This window comes from Leptinotarsa decemlineata, unplaced genomic scaffold (genome assembly GCF_025532065.1).
Source record: "Leptinotarsa decemlineata unplaced genomic scaffold, Ldec_3_MD MMD2_tig00002159_RagTag_RagTag, whole genome shotgun sequence".
Taxonomy (NCBI): Eukaryota; Metazoa; Arthropoda; class Insecta; order Coleoptera; family Chrysomelidae; genus Leptinotarsa; species Leptinotarsa decemlineata.
In genome coordinates, this window is record NW_027412574.1 from 2,406,684 (window position 1) to 2,434,534 (window position 27,851).

General features: G+C 34.9%; 1 protein-coding gene across 5 annotated transcripts in view; it reads right to left on the minus strand.

The window, feature by feature from the left end:
• Nucleotides 1–217: 217 nt before the first annotated feature.
• Nucleotides 218–27,851, minus strand: part of bbc (choline/ethanolaminephosphotransferase 1 bbc) — an 85,938-nt gene continuing 58,304 nt past the window's right edge. For 4 of the 5 annotated variants that reach the window (XM_074177031.1, XM_074177036.1, XM_074177034.1 and 1 more), the window contains 3 exons: nt 25,066–25,224; nt 14,688–14,813; nt 218–1,315 (listed from right to left, as the gene is read on the minus strand). In XM_074177031.1, the coding sequence (XP_074033132.1) occupies nt 1,109–1,315; nt 14,688–14,813; nt 25,066–25,224 (492 nt within the window). In that variant the 3' untranslated portion in view covers nt 218–1,108. The remainder of the gene's footprint in view (nt 1,316–14,687; nt 14,814–25,065; nt 25,225–27,851) is intronic. The other variant, XM_074177032.1, reaches the window with a different exon arrangement.

Here is a 27,851-nt window from a genome sequence, read left to right on the forward strand (position 1 = left end):
TATAGCATTTTAAAGTACATGTATTGTTTGCCTAATCTATGTTCAAATTTCTTTTGACTTGTTTTATGCCTTTTAGGTCTTTGAAACCAATAAAGATTATTATGTTTAGTTTTCAACTATTTTATCTGCTCAAATTGAACCGATGAATGATTGGGTGACTTGAAATGAAATGAAAGGGAAGGAATTGGAGAAACTACCGCATTAATACAAGAAAAAATGCTTTTCAAGATAGTCCTTTATTATATAAAGGATATTTATCTACTAGAATTAACAAAAATTAAACAACTTGTTTCCTGGAGGAATCTATTCAACCAAATAATTTTGTAAATATCCAAACATCAACATGATATTAATGATAGTAAAACTTTCGAAACATTTCATTTATTATAACTTGTGCTCTTTTTGTGGAATTTGGCTCATTTCAATATTTAATACAACATTTTTGATTTCTCTTGAGCAGAAACAAGTTCAGCAAATCAATTATCAAATAAAAAACAAATGTCATTTTTAAAAAACAAGTGACAAACATGAACTCCGTGTAGTGTTTTGTTCCTCAATACTATACAATATGAAATGTTAGTACAAATATAATATACAATTTTGCTTGTTTATAGAGTAGATTTAATGCATCCTGAAATAATTGTAATGAGTGAGGAGAAGATATTCCTAACTGTATATAAAAGGAGAAAAACGATAGAGCTAAATTAAGATGGCAAAATAATGTCAAGTAATCAATGCATTTGTATTGATAATAAATTTTAACATGTTACCATTTCAATTTTATGCTCATGACCAAATTCATCACAACTATTTTCAACTTTCTATATTTTAGGAGTTATTCGCCAAATTTTTAAATCATCTGTAAGTAGTCTGCCTATTAATATCTTAAATTCCTCTATACATTTAATGGGAAGAAAATATTCAATTCTTGTAATAAAATAATTGAAATGTCTCTTTATTAGCCTATGTACACCTAGTACTATTGATCAACTCATAGAGGAATTTAGTACAATTTATATACCGTTGGCATCCTTGTATAGTCCTTTATACCATCTCATACAGAAAAAAAACTGCCTATACCTATAACAATAAACTCAAAACAATCAATTCAGAAATGTTTACTTTTATTACGAGACTTTGGTAATCTATTTAATCGATAATTCGTACCATTTGTTTCAGTAGCTAATGGTGAAGCTGAAGACATTTTTGATGTTCCTGAGGGATATGGAATTCTAAATAATTCAATATGAAGATAATCACAGATTTCTTCGCAGATCTGATGACAGTATCGTATGAGGTCGATGGAAACCCATATCTGCAACAATTTATTTATTTATTTATTTATTTGACACTTTGGTACATTGAGTACATGTGCTAAGTCATAATTAAAAAACAAAAATAAAACTACAGAAGTTGAACAATACAAAAACAATAAATATGGTTCACGTCCACAAACTTTCACAACATAGAAGTATTATATAAAAAATCGGAGAAGCTCTAGCAAATACTCTCAAAATGTCATGCAAAAGTGTCGTGCAAGAATTCCTCAAGACTGTAGTAACACTTCTGTAAGAGAAGTTTCTTCACCTCAATTTTAAAAAGTTTATCTGACTCGATTTTCCTAATAGATGCCAGCAAGTTATTATAACAGTTTGTTGTATTAAATAGTGGGGAGCATCTAAAGTGTGCCGTTTTGTGTGAGGGGGTTCTTAACAGTTTCCCATGACGGGTGTCTCTACCATGTATATCTGCATTTGTGACAAATTCAGTTATATTGTTACGGGCAAAAGTGACACACTTCAAGATAAATAAAGAAGGTGCTGTCAATAGGCCCTCTCTTAAGAAAATTGGTCTACAACTATCTTGAAAATCTATATTAAAAATTAGTCTCAGCAATCTTTTCTGAGCGACAAAAACTCGTGGAAATTCCCTTGCACATCCCCAAGAAATGATATTAAAGCTGATGTGAGAATAAGCCATAGAAAAATAGACATTCATCAATCCAAAATTATCTAGAGTGTTTTTCAATTGTTTGATTGAGTAATATGCGGAATTGAGTTTGTTGCAGACCTTCTGAATATGACCGCTCCAGGTCAAATTTTCGTCTAAAGACGTTCCTAAAAACAAGACTTCGCTGGAAGATCGAATACCATTTATTGTGGAAGAGTCACTGCTGAAATTTTTCCTAATAAATGATTTCATTGAAACAGATTTAGATTTATTCAAAATAAGTTTGTTACGTTGACACCAAGCACTGAATTTATTTATCTATTATTTTATTTATTTTGTCTGACAACTCAACTTCGTTTTTGTCGGCCACAGTAATTGCAGTGTCATCCGCAAACATGGTTATGTGACAATCAGAAAAGAATTCAGACAGGTCATTTATGAAATTGAGGAACAACAATGGTCCCAGGACAGAACCTTGAGGCACTCCTAGTTTTACATCTTTGGGACTTGATAAAATTCCATTGCAGCTAACTATTAGACTACGGTTTTCCATATATGATTTCACCCAGTTCAATAGATTATTTGGGAAACCTAGGCCTGCAAGTTTAATTATAAGAAATTCGGAAGAAATGGTATCAAATGCTTTTGACAAATCGAAAAAAAGTGTTACAACTAGTTTATTCGAATCAACCTGTGTATAAATGAAATTTAATAAATGGTATGAGGCTGATTCAATTGATTTGTTCTTCCTGAAGCCATATTGGTTATTACTAAAAAGATTATTTTGATCCATGTAATTCAAAATTCTGTTACTAACAACTTTCTCAAACAGTTTAGAGAGGGAACAAAGTAAAGATATCTGTCTGTAGTTGTCTACCTCAGTTTTGTCGCCTTTTTTATATAGAGGAAATATGAGAGCCGTTTTAAATACATTTGGAAAACAACCTACAAAAAATGACTGATTCATCAAAAACAATAGTGGCTCGATTATAAGGTCTACAATTTTTTTCACAGTAACTATTGAGATACCATCAGTACCTGCGGAGTTTTTATTTGCCATTGTTTCCAGAGTAACTAGAATTTCGGTCTTTGTGAATGGGGATGTATCGAAGGGATACTGACTAACAATATTCTTCGAATAGGTACAGGGAAGTAATACATTTTGACCAAAGTGCTCTGAGATGAGCAATTCGGCAGAAGATGAAAAATGTTCAACGAAAAGATTTGAAATTTCTTGTGGATTGTTAATTTCCTCCTTTAATTCATTTTTTAGAGTGATAGGTTTGTTTCCAAGTGCCCTTTTTTTATTTCCCAATTCATTATTTATTATTTTCCAAACTTGTTTAGTTTTGTTACTGGATTTCCTGATTTTTGAATCGTAATAGTGACTTTTTTCTTTTTTTATATTTAATTTGTGTTCTTTAATTTTTTGTTTATACAATTGCATAGCTTGATGGTCCACATTACAGTTAGTGGAAATTAACCAAAACAAATCTCTTAAGGCTTTGCTCTCTTTGACTGAATCATTTGAGATCCATAAGTTTGATTTATTTTCCCTAGGCCTAGTTCTTTTAAAAGGACAAGAAACATCATAACACCAGGAGATTTGTTCAGAAAAATAAGAAAATCCACAATTCATATCAGTGAAATATAGTGAGGTCCAATCAATTGAGCCTAGTCTTGTTCTGAATTCATTGATGTTTTCAGGGTGCAACTGACGTTTACTTATAGATGCATTAGCCATTTCCCTAAATTTATTGGGATCACTGCCTATAGTGAACGATAATAAATGACCCAAATGGTCAGCTATATTGGGTTGAACTATTTTACACGAACAAACATCAACAGGAAGTGTAGTAACCATATAGTCAATGCATGTCGAACTAGTGTAATCATTTTTGTTTGTAAATATTCTAGTAGGGCCCAAGTAAAAATTATTAAAATTATAACATTCAAAAATATCGGTCAGAAGTTTGGTGTTTTTATCCTGTTTCAGAAAGTCAATATTGAGATCTCCACATAAGATCAAACAATCAGCTCGATTATAGGCTGTGTCAACTGCCTGGGTCAGACACTTAATGAAAGTATGAATATCACCATCTGGGGGTCTATAGACTGAGATTATGCAAATTTTTACATCTCCAATTTTAAGACTAGTCGCGCACAGTTCAATGTGACATTCAATAGATAGGTTTTTAATACATGAAATTTCAGCAAATTTATGGCTTGATTTTTTTGCGAGTATGAGAGCTCCTCCGCGAATATGGTTTTGTCTAGTAAAAGATGTGATCACTCTATAATTCGTGAAATATTCACTATTAAAATTATTAATTGCAAACCAATGCTCTGAAATACACATGACATCTATGTTGTGAGAGTTTAAAAATAATTCAATTGAAAGTAGATTATTTAAAAAGCCTTGAACATTTACATGAAAAACATTAACATTAAGTAAAACTTTATCATTTTGACAATGATTGTCTGCTTGGTTAGACTCAATAACTCAATATGTGATGGAATCGGCCACTACTTGATGAAATTCCATATTGTATTCAAGTGAATATTACTGGAGTTTTTTCCCAACACCAAATCGTTATTTTTAACACCTCGACACGAGTTTCGATCACTAAGTGATCATCTTCAAAGAGGTTTTAATCTTCCTCTTTGAATGTGATCACTTGGTGATCGAAACACGTGTCGAGGTGTTGAAAATAACGATTTGGTGTTGAGAAAAAACTCCAGTAATATTCATTACTACACCAAGGGTTCCAAACAGTGCATAATAAGTTGAATTCAAGTGTTACTTGAATATTTCAATAATACAATTCTCATCGTTTATTTTTGTAACGCTTATTAATCTAACTGCACAAGTTTTTCATCTTTCACAAATTTCAAATCTACTTCACATAAACTTCTTCATTAAAATATAAAATACTAGTAAAAGGCAGGTCACTACTTTTCATCTTTACATATTTCATAGAAAGTTGGCCAAAATAAATAGAAAAGGGCGTGTTAATATACTTGACCTTTTATGTTCATAGCAGGAAATTGAGGTTAAGATATGTAAATGCTAGTGCTAAATCTAATTTTCCAAATATATTGAACATTATGTGTTAGGAATCACACGTTAAAAGGTAAGACCTCGTTAGTCCTTAGCTTGCACAAGTTTCGACTACTGTTGTCGTTAGTAGGGGTGCAATAGCTGGTTAACGGAAAAAATATATTTTATTATGAGATTCTACAAATTTATAACAATACTATTTCTTATGAATTCACACAAGTAAATTCTACTTATATGGATGTGTTGGTAACAGTAATATTCTTTTTTTCACGTTAATTTACATTTTTGATGTTATTTATGTTGAATTTCAAGCTATTCCACATACTTTCAATATGAAAGATTCCGAAATTGACGTTTTTAGAGCTGTTGATTTTTTTGGTCTGTAAAAGTTTTCCTCTAACTTAACCGTTAGTGTATATAACTAGGAGATCCCTTATTTCTATATGTTTATGAAGTTTTTTGGAAGTAATGATATGATCTACGTCTTATAAGTCATTAGCCACTAGTACGTTGATTTGTATCTTCCATTTCATTTCACCCACGCGAACTCATATATGGCAATTATATATGACAAATATGAGTTCCAAATCGAGAAACCTTTGAAAACAAACAGATGGAGTTAGCTGGCTAGATGGAACTTGAGGAAACTCGACAACAAGAAGCTTACCTAAACCATGAACAGGGCAAAACCTACAACAGCTCAAGACTTGATCACAACGCTCTGATCAATGTTTAAAGACTTATTAAAAATGTGGTAGAGAGGGCGAGAGAATAGAACTGCAAAATTTGGGAATACTAGGAGGTACTGCATCAGGCTCAGCATCTTTTTGTGGGGCAAGATAAGAGAGTTCATCTAGATAGTAATTTAATAAATGCATATTACGTTTCTTGATGTGATAAATAAAGCCCTTGCGAGAGCGGAATTTCCCGAAAGATGGAAAATAACCAGGCTTGTACTGCTGAGCAAAGGACAAGAAACAACTTCATTCTATCTTTGTCTTTTGAATAAAGCGAGAAAGCTATTTGAATATTTAATAAAAGGACGACTAAAAGGAACTGAATGAATTATATAATGTTACATTTCATTAGTTTGGATTTCCATTGTCTATCGCCTTATTGGATCACTTCATACCGCACTGACAACTAGACTTCCTGGATATGCCGATGGGTAGTGTTTATATATGGTAATCGAAGTCTCTCTAAGCTGATAGAGAATTGGCTAGAAGTATATCGAAGCGACACGGCATCTATAACAATCGCGATTAGCAAATCGAGGTGAGCGTGATCTTGGCCAAGTCGTAATCGATTTACGACGACCAGCGGCGACCGGCGTTTTTTTTATGGAATGATTTTCAACACTGCCCCTTTCCCTGAGTTTGTTCGCCCTAAACAACATTCTAGGGAACATCAAGACTTTCTTCTGGGTGACAATAGAATTCTGTACACCATATCGTTTATCTTTTTGGTTATCAAGTAAGGTCCTTGCCATGGTCTCTACAATCTGAGACAAAAACCCTTCCGACGTTCTGTTTGATGGATCCACACTGCATCGCCCTCCTTAAAGCCCACTGGCAGCGATTTTTTATCAAATATTATCTTCATCCTTTCGCTGGAAAGCTTCAATTTGGATCTGGCAAATTTGTGTACAATGTACAGTCTCTCCTTGAAAGGGGTACCTCTTGAGATTCATCAGGTGGGCTGCTGCACATTACGTCTATCGGAAGCTTCCGTTCTTGACCAGTTAACAACATGGATGGTGTGTATCCTATCGGAACCAATTTATCCCAGTCTCTTTGGCAGACGCAGTTATTTATGGTGCATTTATGCCTCTCGATCATTCCATCAGACCGTGGTTGAAGAGCGGTTCTTCTTGTCTTCTTCATTCCCAACAAAGTCATCATTTTCTTCCATAAATCCGATTCGAAGTTGCGGCCCTGATTCAAGTGTAACTTCTGGGTTACTCTGTGTCTGGAAATTACGTTCTACAACAGAGCTTCTGCCACCGTTCTGGCCTATTGGTAGGGTAACGCTACTTCTTCATAAGATACTTGTTACCGAATATGCTCATAGGAAGTGGTCCTAAAATTTCAACTGCGAGGTTCTTTCTAAATGCACCTACTGTAATGTACTCCTTCAACCTTCCTCTTTGCCTTATCTTCAGACACTTTCTGGAAGAGCACAGTTCACAGCACTCACACCACTCTTCCACGTCTCGTCAGCAACTGACCCAAAAGTACCCCTCACGCACTCTCGCTAGAGTTCTAGTAACTTCCATCCGAGTGAGTAGTTCATCTCGAATACACATAAGGTCCCATTGGAGCCAGTAACCCTTTTCCTGCTTGCCGTGCTTGGAAGTCTCTTGCAATCCATTATCGTACAGTATTCAAGACCGGATCCTCCTTCTGCGCCACGATATCTTGCCTCGTCATGAAGGAGGATGTTAATGACCGTACCATACCATGACCAGGTGATTCCCCACATCTTCTGTCCGTATCCCTGGACAAGGGACCCTAACAGGTTGCTACTCTCTGGGTCAGACGGAACCCGAAGCAGCGGGTTCCCTCTTTTCTCGTAACGCAGTAATTTCTTTCGGGTGTTCCCAGGGACTTAGATAAATAGCTAATGACGACTTCTTCTTTTCTTTGTGGCTGAGAAAGTACTGGTCCAATTTCATGTTGGGATGCATCCGTGTTGGCCATTCTTGCACTGCCTTGATTTTTTTTATGTTTTAATTACTTTTGAGGACGCAGCGTGTTCCAAGAAATTTACTCTTTCCTAGAAGAAGCAGCACTTCTTGGGATTGATCTGCAAATGAGCACTCTGCAGCCCAGGTGACGCCCAGGCTGTTTAATTCCTCGACTACTCTTTCCTCCAACACGTCCTTAACGATGGATAAATCGTCCTGCTTTGCGAAAGAAGTCGTCTCATTGGTTGGCGTATGAGCTTGGCATCGCCAGTATCGATCCGATGTTGAACTAAATCCATTTGTTCAATGATTTTGCCCTTCACAAACATATTATTCTCTTCGTATAGGAATCGGGTGGCCTTGCATAGTTCTTCTTCAGATAGATAGATCCACGTCTTCCTGAATGAGTCGATGAGTTGAACACAGATGAACACACTGAAAAGTTCTTCCTTTATTCTAGCAATTTTCACAATCGATTCACAGGTGTCTATTACTTGCTCTTTTCGAGAGTCACCCTGATCATTAGGATTGATTATTCTTACTGGAATCGTCTGATGTTACCATTTACGAGAGATCTGAACACGAAAATTTCTACTTTAGAGCCGTTGGATTGATATATCAGTGCTATGCCCAAGTCGCCGGGTCCAGCAATTTCCACTTGAATGATTTTCTCGGTGTTGGGAGATATTCTAGAATATACCAGTATAACCACCTTGGCGCTGTCATAAGGCTGAGAGAACACACCAAGCAGAATTTCCTCATTTCCAACAGTTTGTTCCTTATGTCCACCACGAATCCGTAGGGGGACATGATGTCTAGTCCCAAAATGAACTTATCGACGATGTTGGCTACTAATACCTTAGTTTATATTTCGCAATTTCTAAGTCTAAATCTCACTTCATAATAATAATAATAAACAGTCAGTGGCTGTTTCCAGAACGGGTACTTCTGATAACTTCTTCAAACTGCTTCTTTTGGAAATGTCGGCTATCACTACTGACCTCGTTGCTTCAGTATTGACGGTAATTATTCAGAAATCTGTCGACAACTAAGCTGCTGCTGTTGCGTCCTATGGTGAAAATCAAATACATGGGGGCTTGGGATGCAGCAGCCAATGTACCCCCCTAACACTGGTTGAATTTAGTTTTCCGAACCCGTTATTTTTATCAAGGAATGATTTACAACGATACCGTGCAAAATTCATAGTTATCTCAGCGGCAGACATTCTAGTTAGCGGTAGATAAGACAACAGTCACTCGATGTCAATAGTGGGGTGCCACAGAGTTTCGTACTTGGCATTCAATATTATGGAATATCTTATGGTGTTCTATGACTCCAACACCAGACAGGATTTGCGGACGAAATCGCTGTCATGGTGACAGAAAGAATCAATCAAATGCTATTAACTGAAGCAGAAAAGGAATTGGAAAAGCTCCAAAAAATACTGCTGACACATCTTCCAATGAATTCGAATATTGTCCTAGCAGGCGATTTGAATATAAATTTTGAAGACAAATCAAATCGTTCCTGTCAGCTTCTAGAACAGTTATTAGACTCCTTAAACTTAACCATGCACGTGCAATCCGCAACACATATTTACCGGAGTACATCTACTATAATAGACTATTTCTGTTCTAATTTGGATGAGTCTAAGGTAACCTGTTCAGTTTTGTCAGCAAATCTCTCAGATCATGAAGCCGTTCTCAGTACACTCAGCTTCCCTGGTAAAGGCATTTCTAAAAAACATAATATACTTGGGCGTATATTTTCTAAAAACAACTATTGCAAATTTCAAAAGGCCTGTGATCAGGTCAACTGGAACAGAATCATACATATGAACACATATTTGAATACACTCAGTAATATTTTTGAAAGTGCTTTCCCTATCACCAGAATCCGAAAAAAGGTAAGGAAACCTTGGATAACGAAGGGCATCAAAATATCAGCCAAAAATATGCGCTCATTGAACTGCATTAAAAAGTTTAATAAAGAGGAACACCTACAAAATTATTGCAATAGGTACCGAAGTGTATACAAAAGTGTCATAAAACAGGCTAAGCTTTCATATTATCATATCAGGATTAATACTGCCTCCAATATAGCAAAGGAGAGCTGGATTATTATAAACGAAATCCGTGGAAAGAGCAAAAATCAAATCGATGAAATCAATTTGAAACCTGACTGTTTCAACGATTACTATTGCTCTATCGCAACTAAACTTACTAATGACATTTCCACTAACATTCATATTAATCCAATGCAATATCTTGAGAATGTAAGAATTGACGAAAACTTCTTTTTATTTCCAACAGACCCAGATGAAATAAAGAGTGCTATGAAGGACATTAAGAACAAAAAGGCATCTGGAGCTGATGGTTTGTCTATAAATATGCTGGAAAAATTGCCCCCGGCAGCTATTGACGCGCTTACTGATATAATAAATGAATCGTTTGTCTCGGGAACATTTCCAACAATACTTAAATCAGCCATGGTGATCCTAATTTACAAAGGAGGGGATAGGGAGGATCCATCAAATTACAGACCAATATCCCTTCTATCTACTATTGCAAAAATCATAGAAAAATTAGTAAAGAAGAGACTCATGTCATTTGTCATTAAACATAAAATACTAAATGGTAACCAATACGGTTTCCAAACCAACAAAAGTACAAATGACGCTATCTATAATTTTTTAGAAAATGTGTACACTAATCTTAATAATCAAGAAGCGACCGCGGCGGTGTTCTGTGACTTATCCAAAGCTTTTGATTGTGTGAATCATGGAATACTGTTGCAGAAGCTTGAGTACTATGGCATCAGAGGCATATCTCATAAATGGATGACATCTTACTTGCAAGACCGGGAACAATATGTGAAAGTTTCGGGTGCAGTATCTGAGGAAAAAAAAATTGACCAGCGGAGTTTCACAAGGTTCTGTCTTGGGGCCCATATTATTTTTGCTATATGTGAATGATCTCACGAACTTGAATATTAGTGGTAGGTTCACTTTATTTGCAGATGATGCAACTATAGAGTGGCACACTAAAGATAAGAATATTCTCGGCCAATTGATCTCCTTAGATGTAACTGAAATAAAAAGGTGGTGCGATGCCAATCAAATGGTCTTCAACTCTAAGAAAACTAAAGTGTTATCATTTAAATGGGACATCGACAAAATACAACTAGATAATGATACACTTATGAAATCTGATAATTACAGATTCTTAGGTGTTGTATTGGACCATAATTTAAAGTTTGATGAGCATATTATGGCAATGGCAGAGAAATTGTCATCTGGGTGATATGCTATCAGAGTTATTAGAAATGACATCGGTTATCTTATTGCTAGAAAAGCCTACTTTGCTCTCCTGGAATCTCACATCAGATATGGGATAGCATTTTGGGGAGCCTGCTCGCAAGCGTTGTTCTCAATGATCTTTAAGCTACAAAAGAGAGCACTGAGATACTTATGCCATATTAATCACCAAACTTCATGTAAACCCTTATTTACATCTCAGAGGATACTCACGTTAACATCAATATTCGTGCTAGAATCAACTAGTTTAGTTCATAAGCATAAACTACATTTATTAAAATCTGACACTGCACGTAATACTAGGGCAAATGGCCAATATATACCTTTATCAGTCCCCAGAACTACCCAATACCAAAATTCAATTGTTTACAATGGTACGAAAATGTTCAACCATCTACCGAAGCAAATTAAAAATATTCATAGCACTCCGAAATTCAGAAGGGCTGTAAAAAATTTTTTAATAACAAGACCGTTTTATGATTTGAGGGAATTTTTTGAACAAAATTTTGAATAGTTGTGACAGCAGTACAAAATATGTCGTATCTATGTCTCTCACTAAATAGTTTTAAAGGTAGGTGTGTATGTATGACTATATATGTATGTACATATTAACTGTATTAAGAAATCAAACATTTTATAAAATTATTATATGTGTGTACATGGGTCTATGTACGTGTATATGTGTGTATATGTATATATATCTGTGTGTGTGTGCGTATATGTGTGTATATATGTGTATGTGTATGTATATGTGTATATATATTATTTTAATGTTTTCATCATCTGACAATTCTTTCCTGTTTTGTATTTATAACCAATTAATATAGAATAAATTAGGGAAAACTGTTTTTATTTCTATTCTACTGTATTGTTGTGAAAATATTTTATAGAAACATGACTGTATATATACATTAAGTACATCCACTTTTAACATCCGACAATCCATATTGGTTTGCATAATTTTAATTTCATTTAATTATCATGACTTTCTGCTCATTTTAAGCAGTTAGGATTTATGTACTATTATATTTAGGAGCTTTGTCAATAAGAATTCTATTCTTCAGATAATAAAGCATGCTTTGATTTGATTTGATTGAAAAGATCAACCAGTTTGTAATTATCCATATTGAATCGAGTGCTGCAAGTGGGACCTCGACTACCACACTTTATAGACTCATGCCAAAAACCGAAAAACTGATACAAGAACACTCTGAAACAGTAAGTTTGTGATTGTATATGTAGCCACAATCTGGAGAATTCAATTTTCAAGAACATGCTGTGCATACAGAAAGATGTGTAGAGATGCGGTTCTTGCTCTAGCGGGGGCGATTTCATCGAGCTATTGCTTGCAGAGAAACTCTATCTATACAAAATCGGAAATTTAAACGTAAACGCAAAGGCGACTGAAAGCCAAACTATTGCTTATGCAACCTAGGGAGCTGGGTAGGTAGAAAGCATGGCGAGATGAACTATTGCTTAACCCAGACAGGTTGGCAGAATGTCTGTCGGATATTATTCAAGGTCCATCATGGTATTAGCCGGGAAATTAGTTGTTGTCCGACAGGCATTTACCAGATCCTACTGTGTAGGAACACTGGGAGAGAAAATATTTCGAGATATCATTTCGAAGTTATTATTTTGTTATACAGATATACTAGCAATAGACAAAGTAGACACTGACAAAAGCCAATACTGTAACCGTCAAGACACTCCATTCCTCGCTGTAGTTCAATGCTACAGACACAATAAAGCAAGCCAAAAATTAACTCTCGATCTGGATGAACACCTTAAACCTGAAAATATGGTCAGATTACTGTTAATGTCTGCTCGCAACTGAAAATTGGATTGATTGATTCCTAAAAAAAAACTGTTTTCAAATGTTTTTCCGTTAACCAGCTGTCGCCCCCCTACGAACGACAACTCTCAAAAGTCGAAACTTGTGGGAGCTAAGGAATAACGAGGTCTTACCTTTTAACAACGTGTGATTCCTAACAAGGGTTGAACGATAGGAAGTGAAAATTGATCGCCCGGCCTTGCGGCTCGAACCTCCGGTTCACACAGCGGTCGATTGACTGAGTAAAGCAAACCACTCACCTCAACCGACCGGCTACTGTCACTGGAGTTTATTTTCAGAAAACAATTCGTGAATACAGCTTCTTATATATCACTAGGTACGTTTTGTTGACACTTATCTTATTTCAGACGAAGTCATTCCCGAAAAGTTATTCTATTCTTGATGTTGTTTGGTGGGAATGTCTTGAAATTTCACAATGAGCCAACAATACAGACCTACTATCATTGAGATGAAAAATGAATAGGCTTTTATGTAAAAATACCCTAATCGATTACATTGATCATGGAACATCTCGATTTTTGTGTGAAAGCTGTTTTCCGGGTTCGTCTATAATTGCGATAGTCATTATCAAAGGCGATGTGGTAACGGTCGCAATGCTCAAGTTGTTGTTCTCGTTGTTCCGAACGCATCAACGGTCGCAGTGCCTGAGCACCAACTCGGACACTGTGACCACTCCCATATTGCCTTTGATAATGTCTACCGCAGTAGTAGGTGAAACGTCAGGCATAAAATGCAGATCACGGTCACATCGTCATCTCCAGCCGTGAAAGTTCATAGTATTGATTTTGGTTTGAACTGGATGGCCAATATAAACAAGAAGTTGGCGACTGTTATTTTGAGCCAAACTGATTCAACGATTGAATCAATGCAAATGTCTGAAAAGTAGATGGGATGAAATATTTAATAGGCTGATTAGTTTCTTCACTTTCTAAACATTAGTCAACTAGGCCAGAGGAAAAACTACCATACACTTTAACTCCATTTCTTGAATATTCAGAATGCTGGTCTTAAGCTACTATCTACTAATTAAACTTCGATATTATGGCTTGTCAGATTATTTTTGTTCATGGCTATCCAATTTTATCAAAGACCATTTCTTACAAACAGCCATTGATGTAGGAAATTTTTACTTAGGGAAACTGAACTCTACAGAAAACTCTTGCATCAGTCCCCTCTAAGAAAGTGAATGTGACCAATATGTTATAATAGCAAAAGCAGTGTCTCAGAAATTTGGAACACTGCTTCGAACTAGACAGTTTAACACACCTCAGCAACTTTCAATGCTTTATAAAGCTCAAATTATAATAACAGTATGTCATAGTAGCAAAGGCATCTTCCTAAACACTTGGAACATTGCTTTGAACTTGAAAATTTTACACAGTTTAGCAACTTTCAATGCTTTATTTATTGAGTTCAAATTGGACCTTATTTGGAATATTTTACATATATCCCGAATATAATGTTCCTGAGGCTGTTAAGAATTTTCAAGGGAAATATTCTACTGACTTATCCCGCTAGATTCAGTCAAAAGCAGTATATGTTTGCTTCGACCTACATGTTCTAAGAACTTTTTCATTTGGAGAACTGCGTCCTTGCGGAATGAACTTCCAGAAATTCTTGTCCAGATGCATATAATCTAAAGATATTTAAATCCAAGATTGGCCCACATACACTGCAACTTTATCAAAGTTTCATGATTGAAAATTGAATATATCAGCACTATAAAGATTTTCTTTGAATTTGTGAAAGAAGTATAGCAGTATGATGTTTCAAATAATTCTTAACGAATACATAAAAGGAAATTACACATGAAACTTACCATACATAACCACAAAATATAGTATTCATCTATAAATGTGTTAAAATATTGATTACAAATCAACATTGCTGGTCCCATCAAAGACCAATCTGTATATTCCATTTCACTTTTCGTCATATGAGCTACCTGAAACGAAAATAAATGAGGAAGTGATTTAAAAAAACGACTACTTTTGATCTTAAAAGCCATTTTATTCATTTCATATTAATATTTTATAACAGAACAATGTTGAATTTATTTTTATATTTTTGCTTTTATATGTCAATTAAAACATAATTTTTTTTAGGCAAAACTACCCAAGAGAGACTTTAAGTCGAATCACAATAAGAAACATTCAAGTTATTTTGAAGTTGTTTCAAATTGAAACTGAACGTATCAAACATATGTTTTGATCAAATTAATACTTCATACCTCCGATTCATCATGCATTATTGACCAGTTACCTATCTTGCATCAATTTGAAAATTTGCTATCCAGTTTAAGGTGAAAATGCTTTTTATTTTTTAGTAGCATACTAGTTCAGTAGAAACTGAACTGAAGGCGTCCCTTACCATAAGCTAAATATAAATAATATAAAGTGATTGAATGAAAATTTCAATGTTAATTTTTCATTCGATAATTATCAGTTATCAAATCGCATCTACTTTCCAATATTAACAGTTTTCTTAAGACCTTATCGAATTTTGAACAATTGGCGTTGGATAGAAGAGTCTGCAAGCACCTCTTTTTCTATTCAAGAGTTTTGAAATGAACTGCGGTTGCGCCATTTTGAATGGCCATATCTGATTTGATATGACTCCTTCAGATTTTTTGTGGGGATTCATTCAAGAATAAAGAAAGCACCCCAGAAACGTTCTATAATGTAAGAAATATATTTGTGAATCAACTTCATTATTGTTAGGAAGTGAATGGAGAATGTCTCAAACATTTATGGGGATGAAATGGAGAATACATTTTCGGTAAATTCGGTAAATCGTTCAATCTTGTTTTCAAGAGTGTCGCAGGTCGAGTTTTTCTTACAAAATAACTCAACTTAGGTAAAGGGTTCAAATACTCATACCAGAAATTCGATGCATCTCGGGTGTATTTGTCACTGCGTGTATTTCGTGATTGGATTCGCTTCGCACGCGCTGGTCCGCAGTGCGTTGGTTTTCCGCCGGTGTGTTACGCGGTCGCAAATCCCTACGAACTTTTCGTATCATGAACAAGTACCATATATCCTATATGAAATTAGGACGATATATTCTGGAAAAAATATCGACGGAAAAGTGTGATCCAAGAGGTAATAAGCCTGCAACTTCTGCTTTCGCCGAGAAATCGTGGCTCAAAAAGAGTGTGATAGGCTATGGTGGGAGCACAATTTAGGTGGTACACAGAAGTAGAATATAAAAAATTCATATTATAAATATAGAAGAATTTTTCGACGAAGTATTAGTCTTGTATACGAAGAGAATAAAATAAATATTAGATTTTACGATTTCGAAGTGTTAGGATTTTTGTTAGAAAATCCTGATACTTCATAGTGTACAAGGACCAAAAAAGTCTTTGGCTTTCATTAAAGCCAATTATAGAAAATTCAAACACGACCTTGTCAGGTCACAACAGAACTTCTTTTTAGGTTGACTGAGAAATGCACATTATGATGACGGGTCGTAGGAAACTTAGGAGACAGTCCAAACCCAGGATTATCAGACGTGTCCGTTGAAGTAAATTAGGCATTGTTTTAACTTCAAAACCTGTTTCATTTTCATCGCAATTCTCATCCGATTCATGCCATAGAAGCACCGGTTTAATTGTTGATAAAGAATGGGATGTTGTAGTTCACAATAAGGGAATTTTCAAGCTCGGAAAAACACTATTTCTGTAGATTGTATGGAGTGTTTTCTATATTTACTTCTCTTTTTCATTTTTCTTAATAATTTCAATGTATAAACACTATTTTCCGTTAGTGAAATGAAACGAGCCAAAGCCAGTGTTTTTGAATCAAAATATTGTACTTTAATTTGCCACCGCACTTACCCGCCTTCACCTAGGACATGACGAGACTGGATTCTGAAGGTACCTGACGGTAGTAATTGATCATCCAGCATTAGAAATTTCTTTTAGTACCCCAAACAATGGAAACAGATTTGGAAAGGGGGTCAACACAAAAGTTGTGGGGGCTCCATACCATCGTACTATTCGTGGTTGCTACGGAATAAGGTATAATTCGAGCTTAAAATCCCAGCTGTAAAACCATTATTAGAATAACTCTGTGTTATTCGCCCCGAATAACCAGTTTTGTCCACGGCAGCAACAATTCCTTCCTCACCTTCGTGCAAGCAACCCTCAGATACAGGGTTTGGCTTAACGTTATAGGTTCCGTGATTTCCCAGACTAGCTCAACTCTACTCTAGTAAGACTAAGCTAGGCAATGACAAGTGTTAGTTTCGCAAAAAAGTTAACTAATTCATAACTGTGAACATAACAACTCACCCCATTGAAGTTGTAATGGTTTATACTTTGACCAACCACACTAACAGTTGGTTGATGCATTCAAAAATAGTTTCTACATTTCTCAATCTATTATTTACTGCTATTTTCTATGAGAGGGCACTACGAATCAACTATTTCTTGTTGAAATGTCTTTTCAAATTCCATAGAAACAAAAAATCGGTTCACCCCATATGAGATATACCATCATTTCCTCTAGTCGAGTGAAGTGGTTTAATATTTTTGCCCTGGCATACGCCATTTTGAGTTGTTAGCAAAGTACATTTGTGCAACGCCTCAACTGTATTTGTTTATTGCTAACTAGCTGTTTGAGTCAATCACTATGGCTGTGTAATAGGAGTCATACCCATTTATGTTCAGAAACTCGTGGACAAGAGGTGAGAATGACTTATTTTAGTTCCCTTTTTTTGCATCCTAAGTAAGAAAGTTTTATTCCTATTTTTATTAGAATCTTCTTGCTCTTATTTTCATATTTCTTCACAGAATTCTACCTAAAAATGTTGTTGGCGAAAATCACCAGTTCAGATTGGCTAAGAATCCAGACAAAAAATTTCTACCATAAGATTGGCTATTTACATCGTAAAAAGTATCGCTCAACTATATGCTGACCTTATTGACTATTTTTTGGAAATCAATAAATCAACTTTAAATGTTTTTTATTGAAATAATTTAAATATAATTTTGTTATTTGTGGTTTCCTAGAAGAAGACTGGCCCCGGGCAGGAGTAGGGCCGCTTCCCAACTGATACTGAAACGAGGGGGATCTATGGAATCGGTGGAGATCCGGTGCAGCTTCACTAGCAGCACTGATTGTGCCAGAATATTCCAATACAGTACAATGCGAAATTCGAAATATTTTATTTATGTTTTCATCCGATACATGATTTTTGCAAGGTTATAAAAACCCGCCCAGATGTCGCGGAATATTAAGTTGAGCGGCACAACCTAAGGGAAGGCAATCCTTCATACGACAGTAAGGTACCACCGCAATAGGGAACCTTCAAACAAATCGAAATATGACTAAAGTCATGGCAACGCTAGTCCTCAAATGGATAATCCTCATATTTGCTTCTGTACATCTTTACCATCAAGCTCTGAGCAAGTAAATAATGCATCAGGAGCTGATATCGGTAATTTATATATTTTTAACTGTGAAGCGTGAAAAATTTTGCGCTCTTGACTCGTTAATGATTCTATTAACAAGAAGTTCGCAACGCATTGCTGCCAACCACCGCTGAAGATGCCCATCGCAGTTATGGATGAAACGTTCGGAGTTAATCTTTCCATTGGACCAATTCTTACCAGCCTGGCTAAACCAAAGTTCGAAATCTGAAATTATTGTTTAAAATTGTTACACATCTTCATATGAATGTGCCAATGTTTTCTGATAAGAATTATGAGTTTCTTGATTTTTGATACAAATCTAACGTTGGCTATAATTAACCAAATTTTTATGAATTTTAGATAGATAGATAGATTTTATTCAAACTGCATTCCAAACAGGTTTACACCCGATTACATGTATACAGTCAATCTCATGGCACATAAAATATATGGTTTTTAAAATACACACCTAAAATTACGTACAAGAGCAATGATAGCTCATGCTGTGTTCTCAATGATGATATTTCTGACCATAGTCAGTATTTTTGGGATAAGATGGATTCAAAAAGCAAACAGCTTCATTCCAAAATCTGAGTTGAGAAGTTTTAGTGAATGTAATATTGTTAATTTTGAGAAATCATTGTTGTCTGATAATTGGGAGTATATTTATTTACAGATATTGATGAAGCTTTCTATTTATTTTTTTGAGACTGAGGTGAATAGTGAGTTGAGATTTTTGGAATATCCAGTCAAAGAAGTTCGACGTTTTATTGGAATGATTAGTTAGTATAGGCAGTTTATTCCAAATTTTGCTTCTATAGTATCGCCCGCCCATTAGTTAGCTAACCCGCAAACACGAAAAAAATTAGTCTGGTCTGATGAAGCCGATTGCGCTATCATGAGAATTGAAGAGATGCTGATTTCTACTCCCATACTGAGTTTTCAGTATTTGTCCAAGGAATTCATTTTGCAGTGTGACGCTTCACAGGTAGAAATAGGTTGCGTTTTGACACAGAATTTTGATGCCGGAGAATATGAGATTGCTCAAGTCAGCAGAACCTTGACTTCTGAAAAATCAAAATTTTCAACCACAGAACTGAATTGTTATGTTGACGGAGTTGAATTGAAGATCGTTACGGACCACTTTTCGCTTGTGCGACTCCATAAACTTCAAAATCCTTCAGGTCGCTTACCTAGGTGGTCACTCAAATTACAAAGTTTCGATTTTGAAATAATTCATCGTAAAGTGAATTTAACGTAGTACCCGTTGCCTTATAAGGTTAAGGAAGATTATTATGACCGATGGTATGAAAAACTTCCAGAGAAAATCCGTTCGATGCCTGACAAATATCTTAAGTGGTGTGTACAAACTTTTAAAGTCGACTTCATCTTCTGATTCTGACTGGAAATTATGTGTATCTAAATCTCTTTGAAAAGTAGTTTCAAGAAATGCCATGATGCTCCAACTTCAGGACACCTTGGGTATTTCAACTCAAAAAATCGAATTGCATCCTTATGTTACTGGCCCAAACTGAACGTTGATATTGCAAAATATATTAGGAATTGTCAAGTCTGCAAGTCTCAAAAGCCTGAGCAAAAACTACCATTTGGTCAAATGAGTACCCAAGTAATATCTGATCTTATAGATCCGCTTCCTCTCAATGAGAAAAAAAATCGTTTCATTTTTGTTATGGCAGATTTTTCACCAAATATGTTTTACTTCTTCCTATCAAGTAAACAACTAGTCAAGCAATATTACTGGATTTGCGAAGAATAATAAATAATGGACTTCTACGGGAGGTTAATATTACTGGAGTTTTTTCCCAACACCAAACAGTTATTTTAACACCTCGACACGTGTTTCGATCACCAAGTGATCATCTTCAAGGGGAAGATCAAACTCCAGTAATATTCATATTTCCAAACAGTGCATCACAAGTACTAGTCAAGCAATAATAAACCATATGGAAAAAGATATTTTCATGGTATATGGTGTGCCCTAACGAATAATTTGCTAAAACGGTCTCCAATACGCAAGTAGTTATTTCAAAAATTGGAAATTTATTATGAAATTTGAATTTGGAGATAGGCAATGATCAGCTGAACATGTCAAAGGTTAAGGAAAATTAATGATTTTGTTAAATCCCGGTGAACTAATAAAAATGAATGAAAATACGGCTTAAAGAAAAAAACCATGGCGGCGGGCATTCAGTGGAGTGTTAAAGAAAAAAACATGGCTGCCATCGTGAAAGAAAAAACATGGCTGCCATCGAAGTATACAGGGTGTGTGTAGCTTTAAAAAAAAACATAGCAGTTTAACAGGGCTCTATCAGTTTAACATGCGATTCCTCAATGTGTACAGGGTGTCTCAAAATACATAATTTAAAAAACATGTCAGTTTAACAGGAGTGTAGCGTTTCAACGTGCGATCCCAATGAGAAACGTTTTTATATTCAAAAGTTTGTGGAGTTAATGTTCGAAAATAGGGCAATGGGAGGAGCAGAGTATTCAGCAATGACATTTCAAAATGAGTTGTTTTACATGCGTTTATTCGTGTTCGTGTTTGAATACATGTCGTTTGTCAAATGTTAGGTGGAAAATGGGGAAAGGGGGTGGGGTCAAAAAAAAACACGCGGCATTGGGAGTTATGGAGGAATTTCAAAACGTATCCACCACCATCAGTTGATGAAGTTTGGTAAAAAAAAGAAGAAATAAAACATTTGAATAGAAATTTACTATACATTTTCATTTGGAAACATATCACAAAGACATTTGTTTAGAATATCTGCGTTTCGAAGACTGCAATTATATTTGGTTCGGTTGTGAATGTGATACATACAAAGTGAAACACCCTCGTTGTTGTTATTGTCGAATGTGGGAACCATCCAAGTCGTATTGTCATAGTCCTCCAAATTCACATCGCGTGTAGGTATATCCAACTCGTGAAATTTTGCGGTTGGATAATCATGTTTCTGATGGCCTTGCACATAAACAATATTGGTACCTTGTAGATTTTTCATGAGCCATGTTTTTTTTACGTTAGCAGACATGTTTTCTCTTTAACGCAGCACACACCCTATATAACTCGATAGCAGCCATGTTTTTTCCTTAACACTCCACTGAATGCCTGCCGCCATGTTTTTTCTTCAAGCCGATTTTTCATTCATTATTATTATTATACCACTATTTTTATAATTCTACTGCGCTGTTAAATTTCAACTGAATTTCTCCGATACTTTCTATCCTTCAATGCATTGATTACCTCGAACACGTCTCTTTCCCACCCACTAACGTAACGACTCTCCCAGGGAATATGCCACAAAAGTCTTATAGGTACACTACTTGTACTTTTCAACCAAAGAAATAAATATCATTATTATTATTATTTGTAAAAGTGTAGAGTAGTCAGGAAATTTATATTCACTGACTAATTTTGTATCTGGTGATTTTCTAGGTAATGGACACATTAATTATATTAAACTAGATTAGAATTTTTTTGGGAGGAAGCAAAGGGGAAGTTTGTAACATGTGTTTTTAATAAGATTCTCAAAGGTTTTAAAATATCAGGATAGCACTGCGAAAGAGAACTCCGTATGTGTATTGAATATTGAGAACTTTTGAACTTTAGATTCAACATTTCAAACTTTTACGGGAAGAAGAGGTTAAATCAAGAAGAAGAACACAGGTAAAATCAACAATATTTATATAGTAGGTGTAAGGACAGTCTACTTCCGAACACGTAACAAACATCATTTTACCAGTATAGTAAGGAGCGGATCGAGTAAGGTCGACCGACTTCCGAACACTTAACAGTAATATCTAGATGATGACAAATGAGACTTTGTCGAAACGTCGGTGAGATTGAAGATAATAGCACATAACACGGATCAAAATCATTACCGACGTATTTTTTCCTCGGCTTTTCATATGAACCAAACTCGGTGATATTTTGATCCAATAACTTGAACATAGTTCGATTTGGTTGTCGTCTTTCGGGATACAAGTTTAAATACATTTTCGATGTCCTAACACTGTTTCTATCGTATTTGTAATACTTTTTTTAATTCATTTGTGAAAGCCATTTTTCGCCTAAAATTCAATGACTTGTACAATAACAAAATGTCATTGAGTGTAACTAATTGAAAGTAAAATTAAGAAACATCTAAGTCTATTATGATAAGAATTATTTTTTTTCAATATCTTCAATTCAATTTTTCGAAAAGGAATGATAACTTATGATACATCATTGAGAAGGTAAAATCTGGTTCTATTCAAAACAGAAAGAATCCTATGTAGCGACCTTAACAAAAAATAAAGTTGATGATGGTGGCCGGAAGACGAAACGTCGGATAGCAAATTTGAAAACACCAATATGTAGCAGGGAAAAAGGGTCCAATGTGGAAGTGCAATTTATTTTCGAATCCTTCGAAAAATAAAGTCAAAAAAAAAACAATTTTCCGAAATTTGTTTTTTCCGGATATCTCCGGATATACTCAGAATTTCAGAACTTTCTCAAAGGCAGTTTGAGACTTTCGTAAAATATTCTCAAAGGCATATTGTTAGTCAGGTAAATGCGCAACTTTGCCCAATTTTAACCATCTTCGTATCTCTCATAGTTTCCGAGATCATAATGGTGAGGATCGAATTTGAAACACACTGTATAGCTTAGCTGTATATCTATATAGCAGTGGACGATTTTTTTATTATAAACTTTTTTGATGAATCAAAATTCGTTAATAATGATCTGGGAATGAACACAATCAGACATGAAAAACAGGTATTCTTATCGCAGTAAAAATTATTAAAACCGATGGAACATGAATGTTTTTGGTGAGATTATTAACGACTATGAAGATGGACCTGTTTTGAAATATGACCTCTTAGAAATCTTCGAAAATTCCCTCAATATTAAATAGCAAGGTAACCAGACTTGATTTCATTGAAGTGTTTAAAGGAAAACGGTCATTATATCTTCATCATAAAATTGAAAGAATGTGAATAGTTATTCTTGAAAATGAAAAAAGCTGAAGTTATTTTTGCGCAACCTGTAGAAATAATAACAATTCGATATGCGATATGTGTGTGAAACAAGGATCAGTTTTATGTCAGTTCATTAAAATCGTAATATTTGACAATAAAAAAAAAACGCACTTCATTTGATCATGGTGTAATTGAAGTTACATTTGTTTATAAACATCAAGTACCCTAACATAAACGATTTTTATATCTTAATGAAGACTTGGGGATAACTAGAATGCCAAGAAAATATAGGTGAGAAGGTAAATGTTTCAGAACACATCATAATAATGTCACAGCAAACAATTTCATTGGCTGTCAACACTAAACTGACACATTATATACACAAATTATATGGTGTAATTTATGATATGGTCTACTATTTTTCAAGGCGGGTTGGCTGTCCTTGTTCATCTTCCACTGCCTGAACCACTGTGCATGCTGTTTTCGGCGAATGCATTGGCTTGGGATGTGGGGGTTGAGCAAACCGGCCATCGGATGCCTGCTTCCGCTGGATACGGGAATGACAGAATCACTTGTGGTTCTGTTATTCCCTAACTGAATGGCATTCCAACGATGGCTTGATCCTAAGGTGTGTGTATCCGTGCCGAGAGGATGAATGACACTGAGCCTAACAGCTGTCTCTACGGAACCTTCGAGATACCGGGCGCCCCCTTTCGTCGTAGCATCGCCTTGTCGTAATGCGGGGCTCTGCCGTGATTGACCTTCTTTCCCTAGCTACTCGTGGGACGTTTATGGACAGAGTAAACTTAAAAATTCTTTCTGACGCTGAGTCTATAGAGGAGATGGATGTCGAGCTTACGACTCCAACTGACCTTCCTGTGAACTTAGATCAGAAGCGAGTCTACAGAGGAGATGGATGTCGAGTTTACGAGTCCAACTGATCTTCCTGTAAAATTTAATCCAGGAGCGAGTCTACAGAGGAGATGGATGTCGAGTTTACGACTCTAACTGACCTCCCTGTAAATTTAGTTCAGGAGCGAGTCTACAGAGGAGATGGATGTCGAGTTTACGACTCTAACTGACCTCCCTGTAAATTTAGTTCAGGAGCGAGTCTACAGAGGAGATGGATGTCGAGTTTACGACTCCAACTGACCTCCCTGTAAATTTAGTTCAGGAGCGAGTCTACAGAGGAGATGGATGTCGAGTTTACGGCTCCAATTGACCTCCCTGTGAATTTTGTTCAGGAGCGAGAGCTGCGGCGTACGCAGAATCTGTCTCAGGTCGGGGGAACTAACTCCCCATGAGCAGGTTAGCAAACGTTGGCGCTCAAGTGACGTTTCACCAAAACCAGAGGCGAAAAAGCCCTGCATGGCCGAATCTAAGGCATCGTCAGGTGTAGCTGACGTGCAAAAACCATCATATGGGAAGGTTGTCGTGGGTATCAAGGTGGGAATCTTGCAACTTGACTATCCGACTACCTCATTAACAGAGCATATACTTTGTGCCTGCCCCGCTGGGGACCGAATCAGGTCTTTAGAGTTCGGCAGAGCCGAACCATTACCATCTGAGCTGAAAGACCATTCAGCATACAAACTAATCGGCTTCGTTAAGAAACTGGGTTTGTTTGGCCGAGTGAGAATAGGTGTGAGCCACAATAAAACCCTTGCGGATTGCGGTGGAGGGTCGAATAGACCCACTCACTTTGGACCTAACCTAACCTAACTATTTTTCAAAATTCAGATGAATATTGTAATTATATTCCTAATTATAAAAGTACAGTTACAAATTATTAAAAACTTACCACAAGTCTATTGGTTACTTTGGCGGCCACCAAACCAAATGAAAGTATATATAATGATGGGTGGTTTTGATATATATCTTGAATGGATTTTTGGTATATTACAATAGCTGGAAGAAGAACCATTGAAAATGGAATGACTGGCGATAAAACACTGGTTCCCTGTTAACAGAAAACACTTTCATTATCTGGAAAGATAGATACAGGACAAGGGACGCTTTCAATGGGTTTTGGATACCTGAAATTTTGCTTTTTTTTTTCGTTAAGGGTGAATTAAAATCTCAGATTGATACAAAAGTGATAAATAATATGAGTTCTAAAAACTGAAAACTTGCAAAATATCCAAAGTGAAGAACTTACTTTAAAAATTATAACCTGTAAAAATACAGTTGAGAAATAGCGAATTACATATCAACATATAAATTGCAATTTAAATTTCAATTTAATATAAAATTTAATACTTAGCTGCCAGGGAAAATATTTTTCAATGCATATCTTGTGATACATTTACTCATCAGTCAAGAGAAATAAACATATTTCAATAACAACTTTCAGTCTGAAAGGTAGAATTTAAAATCAAAATAATGACAGTCCTTCATGTACCTATATCACATATTTAGCTTGTGTAAGTGATAAGTTATATGCAATTTTGCATGTTATTTGTAAAATATTTTGAATTACATCTATAACTGAATTTGATAGATATATTAAAAATATATCTAGAAAATATCAAAAACAGTCAATTATAACCATATATGACATTGCAATAAATTCAAGAATATCCATAACTACTTTATCGAACCTTAACTTTGGTACATACAGCATGTGTAGTTTGTTTACGCTACTTGGCATGCATTTTTCACATATTCTGCATTTTTTTGCCAAAATAATGATGTATGTGTATCTGCTTCAGTATATAAATAATTTTTCAAAGCATAATATGGTTTTATATGTTGTGTTTTTTTTGCAGTCACTGTGGTAGTTAGATATTTTACAAAATACTTTATTTTTGGCCGTTTTATTTCTAAATAGTGAATTTTTTTATCACTCATTGGTGACTTTTTAGAAACTATATGCATCATATCAAACATATTTAAGGTATCCGTTTTTAAATTTGATAGAGAAAACATATCCACAAAAAGAATATGTATTTCCTAGAATTATACTAAACATTAAAGCAGTATTTTATAAGTTTTGAATATAACTGTTGCAATCTTAGTGATCATATTTTACAGATAGGTTTATTCATAATTGTGATAATCGACTTGAAGACAGTTTCTAACATCATCCTCTATCTGATACAAATTATAATTTTTTTTGAGTACTGTAATAAATAGAGACAATTTTTTTTGTTTGACTGTAATTTATTTCATGTTTATTCATAGAATGTGATGAGCAGGCTGCAAGTTTTAATATGTCCAATCGGATGAACCTAGAATTCTGTAGTTGTTTTATACCTTAGACTTTCTAATTTGCTTAAAAATTCAATCCGGCCAGGGTCTAACTCCATACCAGATTTAAAAAATATTTGACACATAAACTACACTTTATTCTGGCAAAATTAAAATTTTTCTCTACTGAATTCAGTAATTACACAACAAGCTTGTTTAACAATTTCATTAATAGCCTAGTCATGTTCCTCTTTATTTGCTCGTTTACCTATTATATATGACAGAGCATAAACATATAAAACCTTGAAATAAACTATGCGGAATTACAATAATGAAACAGGAAATATCATGATCTTTGTATTTAATAAAATCTGAAGAATGTAGAATGAAGTAGATATCCTCATCAATCAAAGCATAACCAATCTATGACAAAACAGAAAATTCTATCGTAACCTGCAACTGAGATACATTGGACAAAGAATGATGATGACAAAATAGTTATTCAATTCTTCTTTCTTGGGGTTTATCTATTCATTTAGGTTGTTACAAAATAGGGAATGAGATTGCTTTTGAAGCGTAACAGGTACACCTGTTAGGAAGTACTAGGCAGTTAGCGACTGTATTTCTGTCAAGGATAGAACATTTTACTTCTTCATAATTTTATACTCAAAATACTGCTTGGATTAGCACCTCATTACTTCAACCAGTTTATTGTTAGAAAATATTCACGATTATCCCACAAGAAATAATTACAAATTATGTGTTTCTCGTACTAATTCCCGAACAACCAATTCATTATTTTATAGAGGTCTTTTGGATTATAATAACTTCTTTTTTATCCTAAAATGTGCAAATTACAGCGCCTATAGCTATGAGTGTCATTTTATTTACATAAACCGAAAAAGAAATATACATTGAGAATTCAAACCATTACATACAGGATAGGGAAAATAACTTTTGTCCAATTTATACTAAGATTTGTATTTGTTACGACTGGTTTCGGTCTATTAAACAATTCTCAATATAAAATAAATAAAAATCTTCGTAAAAATTGACAAAAGTTATTTTCTCTATCCTATATTTAATAAAATTTTCCACACAATAAACAGGTCATCAATCGAACAAGTCAAACCATTACACTGACTCTTGAAAAAAGGGGCAGAAAACGATTATTGAATTGAAGAAATGGAAGGAAATATTACAACAGTGACAGTCTTAATGTAAAATATTGTATATAAATTTAAATGATATATAAAATAAACAAGTGTTTGTTACTATAATTACTACCATGTAAACTTTGTACTTATATATGGATGCCAATTTGAATAAAAAGTATCATTATTATTATTGATAAGTCGAAAAACGTTCGTTTCAGAAACGTCAAGATCAGGCTGTAGT